Source organism: Rhagoletis pomonella, unplaced genomic scaffold (genome assembly GCF_013731165.1).
Source record: "Rhagoletis pomonella isolate Grant_MI unplaced genomic scaffold, Rhpom_1.0 Rhpom_scaffold_06958, whole genome shotgun sequence".
NCBI classification, from domain to species: domain Eukaryota; kingdom Metazoa; phylum Arthropoda; class Insecta; order Diptera; family Tephritidae; genus Rhagoletis; species Rhagoletis pomonella.
Genome location: NW_023465490.1, coordinates 572 through 8716, shown reverse-complemented (window position 1 = coordinate 8716; position 8145 = coordinate 572). Strand labels below are relative to the sequence as shown.

General features: G+C 43.2%; 1 protein-coding gene across 1 annotated transcript; it reads left to right on the top strand.

Annotated features, from left to right (window-relative positions):
• The first annotated feature begins 1414 nt into the window (after positions 1–1414).
• On the top strand, positions 1415–5736 carry LOC118755660 (filaggrin-like). The gene is made up of 4 exons (XM_036490492.1): positions 1415–2139; positions 2327–3850; positions 3928–4192; positions 4353–5736. The coding sequence occupies exons 2-4, from the start codon at positions 2336–2338 to the stop codon at positions 5498–5500; spliced, it is 2928 nt and encodes a 975-aa protein (XP_036346385.1). The 5' UTR covers positions 1415–2139; positions 2327–2335; the 3' UTR covers positions 5501–5736.
• Positions 5737–8145: the final 2409 nt, after the last annotated feature.

Sequence of the window (8145 nt, the reverse complement as noted above, 5' to 3'; positions counted from 1 at the left end):
CGATCTATTCGAAAAAATCGAATTTACGGTCCGATTTGCTTAAAATTCGGTGTGCAGGTAGCTTTTCAGCATGTATTAGCATATGTGATCAATTTTCTCCGAGAAGTGGACCAGGGACCGATCTATTCCAAAAAATCGCATTTATGGTCCGATATGCTTAAAATTCGGTACGTAAGTAGTTTTTTAGCATATATTAGGATATATGGTCCATTTTTTCCGAGAAGTGGACCCGGGATCGATCTGTTCGAAGAAATCGTATTATTGGTCCGATTTGCTTAAAATTCGGTACGTAGGTAGCTTTTTGCCTGGCTTATAGATTCCTGTTTTCCAATTTTCATGCAATTTCGAATATAAATAGCTTTAAGTAACGACCATATCAAGGGGCGAATTCGTCACTAGGCAAGATTTTTTTGCGCCAATCAGAAACAACGGATACTGTCAAAATATAATTATAATATATAATATATCTCAACTAATTTATATTTAGAAAGCCGTTTGTTAGTTTTTGCAAGGCTCGAGAGCGGCTGAGCCCATTTTTTTTTGAAACTGCCACCTGCCGCACGTGTCCCAAGGATGGTTTTAGGCTGAAAATAAAATCTATATGTAAAGGGGGCGTGGCACTTCCCATACAAACCGAATTTCTCATGCTACATATCTCTGAAAGTGTGCATGGTAGAGTTTTGGAAATAGGTATGGAGTTATACGAAATCAATCGCATACCCTTGGAGCTAAAATTTTAGCTATTGTAAAAAGGGGTGTGACATCTCCCATACAAACCGAATTTTTCATACTGCTTATCTCTGGAAATTTGTTGGTCGAGTTCTAGAGTTTTGTATGGAGATGTACGAAATAAATCGCATACTCTTGGAGAAAAATTGGAACTATTGGAAAAGGGGGCGTGGCATCTTCCATACAAACCGAATTTTTCATACTGCCTATCTTTGGAAGTGTTCATGATAGAGTTCTGGAACTTGGTATGGAGATATACGAAATCAATCGCATACTCATGAAGAAAGAGGGCAGCTGTTGGAAAGGGAGGCGTGGCACCTCCCATATAAATCGAATTTTTTATACTGCATATCTCTGAAAGTATTCATGGTACAGTACCGGAACTTCGTATGGAGATATGTATATAGTTGCAATCAAGCCCATACTCATGGAGAAAATTTGGGCTATTTTAAAAGGGGTGTGAGGCCTACAAACGTACCGACCTTTAGCTTTCTTTGAATGAATTCTTTTATTCTTCTGTAGGTGTGTTTGTGAGTGAAATCCTCCTAAATGGTTGTACGGATTTTAACGAAACTTTTTGTGTGTATTTGAGTGTGTCTCTGGATGGTTTAGTTTCACAATTTAATCCGACAGTTGACGCTGTAGTTGAGTTAATACTAAAACTCTTATTTATGCAGTTTAAGGTTTGACACTTTACCAGATTTTACCAGCAAAAATTCTTCGGGTAAAATCTTGCAGCTTTTGACAAAGAGAGGACCGATTTAACTCTCCCATTTTTCCCCTACTTTTCCAGAAAACCGAATACAGGAACGCTTATGGGCTAATTTCAATCATAATATTACGGTACAGTTTTGCAAACCAGTCAGTTATTGTTTTAATTTAATTTTTGTTTGGCCGAACTCTTTATTTAATTGAAATGCATTTACAAGCCGGTGGGTGCTTATTTCCAAAAAGCTTGCCTAGTATTTGTAATTAGTATTAAAGAAATTTCATTTCAACTCTTTTTCTATTTCGACTGTTTTAATGAGTCTTAATTTTGCTTTTTATTCGTTCGACGATAGTATAGGCGGTATACAAGGTGCGTCTGACTCGCGAGTCATTTATGTACGTGTTGACTCGACTTCGACTACACACAGTTGAATCATTCAGAGTCATGCCAGGAGTCATCATCAATTTATTTTTACAAACACATCCAAAACCGACTCGCGAATCAGACGCACGGTGTATGCCGCCTATTACATTTTAAGCATTAAAACATTTACAATTTGAAAATTAAAAAAAAAAAAAATCACTTCCTGTTGTTAATCCATTTCTCTTCATTCCCACCATGCTTCCATGTATCAATCAATCAATCAATCATGTAATCAAAATCATTGCAATGAATGACGATCATTGTAGGAAAGTTTAGCGGTAAGGTTGCATCTCACTTAAATCGCCTACATACATAAATCAAATCACTTTAGCAAATGCCCTTCCTTGTCCTACTTCTATGTTCTGCTTGTGCCGTGTGTCTGATACGCAACATTCGGCCTGCCAATCCTGTTTGAATATTCGCATTTATTTTTGCCATAACCTCATTATAACCTCTTTGTTGTAGATTTATTCCATGACGCTGCGGCTCAGCGCGCTATTCGAATCCCAAATAAAGACGGTTATTAGTAACTGGAAGGCAGCGCGTCGGCGTGCAAATAAGAATAAAGCTGGCAGCGCACGCGGCTCTAGCACTAGCCCTACAAAGCGTCAGCCGCCCGATCGTAATCGTGGTGGAGCCGCATCGAAACGTGCACGCACCCAGCGAAACGCACGCCAACTGCGTAGTTCAGATGATGATGATGATGATGACGACGATGATGACGATGAAGATGGCGGTGGTCCGGTGAATGCGCAGTCACGCAGCAATCAACGTCGCGCTGGCGGCGGGGCAACAAACGGCAGGAATGGCCCAGATCGCAGTGCTGTAACTGCTGCTGCGAGTACTTCCGCAGGTTCGAATCGTGTTAGCTCGTCTTCTTCACTACCAAGGCGTGGCGGCGGCGGCGGCGAGCCAACACAAGCAACGCGTAGTTCACGACGGAAGGCTGTCAGTCAAGAGTTACACGATGATGAGGATGAGGAGGAGGAGGACACTGAACTACATGTAACGGACGAGCACAGCAGCGCCATGAGCTTCACCACAGAAGATAGCGATAGCGATGATAGTTCAGATAATGGTCGAAATGATAGCAATGATGGTTCGGATAATGAAGACGCGCGCGGTAGACGTGGCGCTGCACGCCGTTGCAAGCGACGAAGCGGTGGTGATGATTCGGAAGATAGCTATAAACCAGACAATGATAGACGGGGCAGTAAAAGACGCCGTGGCGGTGCGCGGGGTAGCAAAAAAAAGGCTGCAAAGAAGGCGAGTCGAAAACAAAAGGATAAACAACCACAAGCTGCGCGCAAACGCCGACGGCGTTTCGAAGATGATGGTGATGAGGATTACATGGATCACAGCGGTAAGAGGAGAACGGCGGCAACGGCAACGGCCACGACAGTAAACACAAATGGCGTTCGACGTGGGACAAATGCCGCAGCGTCCGTTATAAAGAGCAATATACGCCGCGGCAATAGGCGTCGTTTGCAATCCTCGGAGGATGAACAGGACGATTTGTTGGCACAGCACACAAGCTCGCAACCGGACGAGAGCACACAGGATACTATCACTGGTCATCCGGCGGCGACGGCGGGCATGAGGACACCAAAGAAACGTGCTTCAGCGGTAGGACGCACGCAGCGCGGCAACCAGGTTAATGGCGCTGGAGAAAATGGAGCGAGTACAAGTGCCAACGCGCTCCTACAACAGAGTCCCTCACGCAATACGCGCATGCAAACGAGCACGTCAGCAGCAGGGGCAGGTGCTTCGGCAGCGTTGAGCAATCGGCGGAGCGCAACCGAAATCGATCACACCTATCACCTGCCTGTGCGCAATGGACGACTTCTAGACTCGGATACAGACTCACGGGAAGTGGCCGCCAACGCGCGTCCAACAAGGTCTAGTTTCAAGCGTGCTATCTTGGAGTGGGCGCGCACGAGCGATGTGGAGGATGCAGCGGAGGATGAGGATAGTGAGGAAGCAGAGGAGGTGCGTGCGTAATAATGCAGAGATTGAAGAGAGAGAGTGAAAGAGAATTTATGTTTGCTTTATTTTATGATTCACAGATTCTGCCAACCCCGACGCCCACAAAGGTGACGCCATCGAAGGCAAATAATGCCAACAATCTATTGAACGGACCATCAACCAGTCGCGCCGCTTATGGTGGAGGAGTAGTTCCCGTAGCTGTTGGACAAGTGCGTCAGCTGCGCACCAATCGCAACACAGTCGTTGAGCCAACGGATGAGGATTCGGAAGATGGTGACGGAAGCGAGAACGAGCCGCTCGTTTCGAGTCAAGCCAACGGAGTGGCCGCCAGTGGACGTATGCATTGTAAGTAACCTTCATCTTAACCTTAACCTTAAATCAGTAAAATCCCTAAGTATCAAATTTTTTCCTGATCATTTGACTACTTCCGCTAATGAAGTTTCCCTTCAAAAAGTATTTCGTGGAATTGTCCTAACGATTTTTTCATGGTTTTCTTTTTTTTTAGTGGCTAGTTACCCGCCAACCCGCAGCACAACTAACACTGCCACGCCGCGCCTACAGGCGCACGCAGCTGCCATGAGTAACGCGCATATGACGCGCTCACATGCCACATCTACGACGTCATCATCGAACATAACTACCTCTACAATATCGGCGCACGATCACAACTATTTGGGATCCGAAGCACTGCGTCCGTCTTCATCGGCTAGCGCATCACGCAGCGCTTCACGTCGTGTGCTATCAAGACACCAGCGCAACGCTGACGAGTTGGACAGCAGTGCGGATCCGCTGGATAACACAACCCTTTACATACGCACCTCAGGTCTACGCCGTGGTACACCCACTTCGACGACGCAAAGTGCTTTGAATGGTGGGACAGTGGATGCCACGATATCGGCTGGCGTAGTGGCAACGCTAGCGCCACAACCTACGCGCACAGTTCGACGAGGTCGTTCGCGCTATAGTCAAGAACACTCGCAAACTGCCGAGGACGACGACGACAACGATGATGATGATGTGGCAAGTGAAGAGGATGCCAGCGCCGCTTCGGACGAGGGCACTGACGGTGGTTCTAGCGCGCATAACGATGTCGACGTCGACGTCGATGATGCCACTGATGACTCGGAAGACAATCAGCCATTGACTTCGTACGTGCCGTCAGAAAGACGAACTCGCAATCATGGCAAACCAGCGCGTCGCACTAATAGCCGCCGTCGTTCGGACGACTCCTTCGTGTGCGACGATGACGATGAGGACTACGAGGTGGAACGCCAGCGAGAGCGGCGACGTCAACAACAAAAAGCACGTTCGCGTCGTCGGCGTAGTGACGGCGATGGCGGTAGCCCTCCACGCGGTAGCCGCAAGCAACGTGGCTCACGCAACCAAAAACGACCGCGTTACAACGAGCAGAGTGACGATGACGCGTCGCATGACTACGTGAGCCTACGAAAGCGGCGCCGTGAGGTGGATGTGGGAGAAACGAGGGAAATTGTAGGCAGCACTTCACAAAGGCCGGCGACACAGCGACTGTCACGCAATCATGAAGATACGGAAAGTTCAGACGGGGACGATGACGAACAGCTGGTGAGCGTTAGTAGTCGGGGGCGTGTGCGCAAAATTTCGGCCAAGGCGCGTCGTATATTTAAAGAGTAAGCCAGTGTGCTGGCTGCGTTTGAGATACCGACGCAGCAACGAAAGTACTGGCGTTTGAAATGACTGTTGAAAAAACCATATGCACACACACAAACACACACACACACACACACACACTATGCATATACTACATACGTAGTTGAAATATTTACGGAGGAAAACGAATGTGTGAAGAGTAGTATGTATTGAAATAGGAACTTAATTGAAGATATTACATTTAAAAATGCAATTAAAAACAAAAAAAAAAAACTACTTTAAAACATGTATGTTTATGTGGAACTCGTTGCAGTCGCGCTATTGATTTGTTTTACGTATGCAAAACTTTCTTTTCGCTTACACAAAATATGCGCTATTATGCGATCTCGCAAACGCATTGCACACAAATACGCGCGTGGCTAATTAGTAATTTAAGATTTAGTTAAAATGTATGCTTTAAATAAATAGTATGTATGTTTGCAAATTGTAGGAACATGAAAGCTGTTAGAGAAAGACGCAACAACAGACACGAAGTAGTAATAAAAAATAAATCGTATAAAAGAACTTTGTTGCTCTATGGCATTAATATGCAGGCAGGCTCTGTAATTCTCTTGAATTTTAACAAACTGCACTTTGAATCCGCCATTCGGTGTACGGTGTTAATTTTCCGAGTTTTATTTCCACTTTCACTCGGATTCCAGAACATGCCTGATTAAATTTTACGGACATTATGCAACCACCAGCAGGTTAAAAGAAATTTATTTTTAATTATCTTTACTTATTTACCCGACTAATGAATTAAAAACTTTCCATACGCCATTTAATTGTAATTATTTACCATTTATATATACATATATGTATGTCGCTGAACCAATGTATTGTAATTAACTCAAAGCAAGTGGATAATTCTCGAAAAGTTTGTATTTTACTATGAATTTCTAGGCTTTCATGCTCCCATTATTACAATTAGGGCTGTGCGATTAATTGATTACTCAAAATTTTAATTAATCATAAAGTAAATAACTCAATTATTCGATTAATCGGAAATTATGATTACTCAAAAGTTCAGTTACTCGAGTAATCAAGATTTTTGATTAACCAAAAACAAAAATATTTGAGTAATTTGCTTTATGATTAATCAACATTTCGAGTAAAATGAGTAATCAACATTTCAACTCTTTACATATGTATAAAGTAGTTAAAGTTCCTTGTTACTTTGAAAACAACGTTTCTGTTTTCAAAAATTAAAACGAAAAATTTTTTCATATACAGAATGTAAAAAAGAAAATAAGCATTTTCCAAAGTAAACTCTTTTAACGAGCAAAATTATTATTTTTGAGTAATCATATTTCAAGTAACTCGATTAATCATCGTTTTGAGTAATCAAAATCTTGATTACTCGAGTAATTGATTAACCGAATAATTGATTAACCAACTTGCTCGAGTAATCGAATAATCGCACAGCCCTAATTACAATTGTTTAATATTGAAAATCCATACTTTGTATTTGTTTTTGTTTATTTTTTTTTGTTTTGGAATGTTTTTTTTTATATATTTTGAAAATTTTTTTCGCTCAATTAATAGTTGCGTTCCAGATGCTTCACGATTTGCAGGTTTTTTTACAGGCAGTCGTTCCAGGTGACCACCTTCCATAAGGTTTATTATTTGGAGAAAACAGCTGTTCCTGCAAATCGGGAATATCGTGAAGCATCTGGAACGCAACTAATGTAAACATGCATACATAGCGATTTACCATCTTCATTCATGCACCGTAACGCGAACCGGATCGGTATTGCCCATCATCATCACCACGCATTAATCCATCATAACTTATTTCAATGTAATTTTATAATTTACCATATAAGATCAAATACAAAATAGTAATTGCGTAAAAAAAACTATTCGTTCATTCATTTTTCTATTGCGGCGAATCGAAGTTGGTATTTATTAGGGGAGCACTCCATAATCCCGACTTTAAAGATCCCGACATGATATAATCCAGAAAATTAAAAAAAATCCTTACAATAAATTCAACACAGGACACATATGTAAATACAATCCCGACCGGGGACAATTGTGTCACAGTGGACGAAACTACAGACATGCCACAACACAACACCCCGGACAACTACGGGATGCCTTCTGATCTCGCCAGAACATCACATCCACAGTGAAGCCGAAATTCTCCCAGTATTGGGCACAACATCAGGCTCAGCAAGCAGTTCCTAGTAGCACCCCCCTATAAACGTCAGCACTCGTGCAGCTCCTCTGGGACTGCGACCGTACAGACAGCATTTACAAACCCCAGTCGAATGAATGCCGTCACCTGTCAACTGCCACGAGACCCGCGTAACTCTGGCCGGAATCGCCTCCCAACATCCAAACTGAGCGTCCAACATGTACAGATTCACACCATGACACCAACCACTTCTTCACATCCCACTCAATCCAACTTAACTAACACCTCTCTCACTCCGGTTCTACCCCATCGAAATATAAAGTTTTTATATTTTTTCGGGATTTTTTGGGTGGATTGTGTCTTGTCGCGGGAATATGTATGGTCGGGATTCGGTCGTGTCTGGATTATGACGGGTCGGGATTTGGCCGTTTGTTGGGTTTTTGGTGTACCTGTAAGATATAGTTGCTATGAAAAAACTTAAGCCGGGGGA

Coding starts and splice junctions, on each gene's coding strand:
- LOC118755660 (XM_036490492.1), top strand. CDS start 2,336: ATGACGCTGCGGCTCAGCGCGCTATTCGAATCCCAAATAAAGACGGTT. Junction 3,851..3,927: donor ATAGTGAGGAAGCAGAGGAG/GTGCGTGCGTAA, acceptor TATGATTCACAG/ATTCTGCCAACCCCGACGCC. Junction 4,193..4,352: donor CGCCAGTGGACGTATGCATT/GTAAGTAACCTT, acceptor CTTTTTTTTTAG/TGGCTAGTTACCCGCCAACC.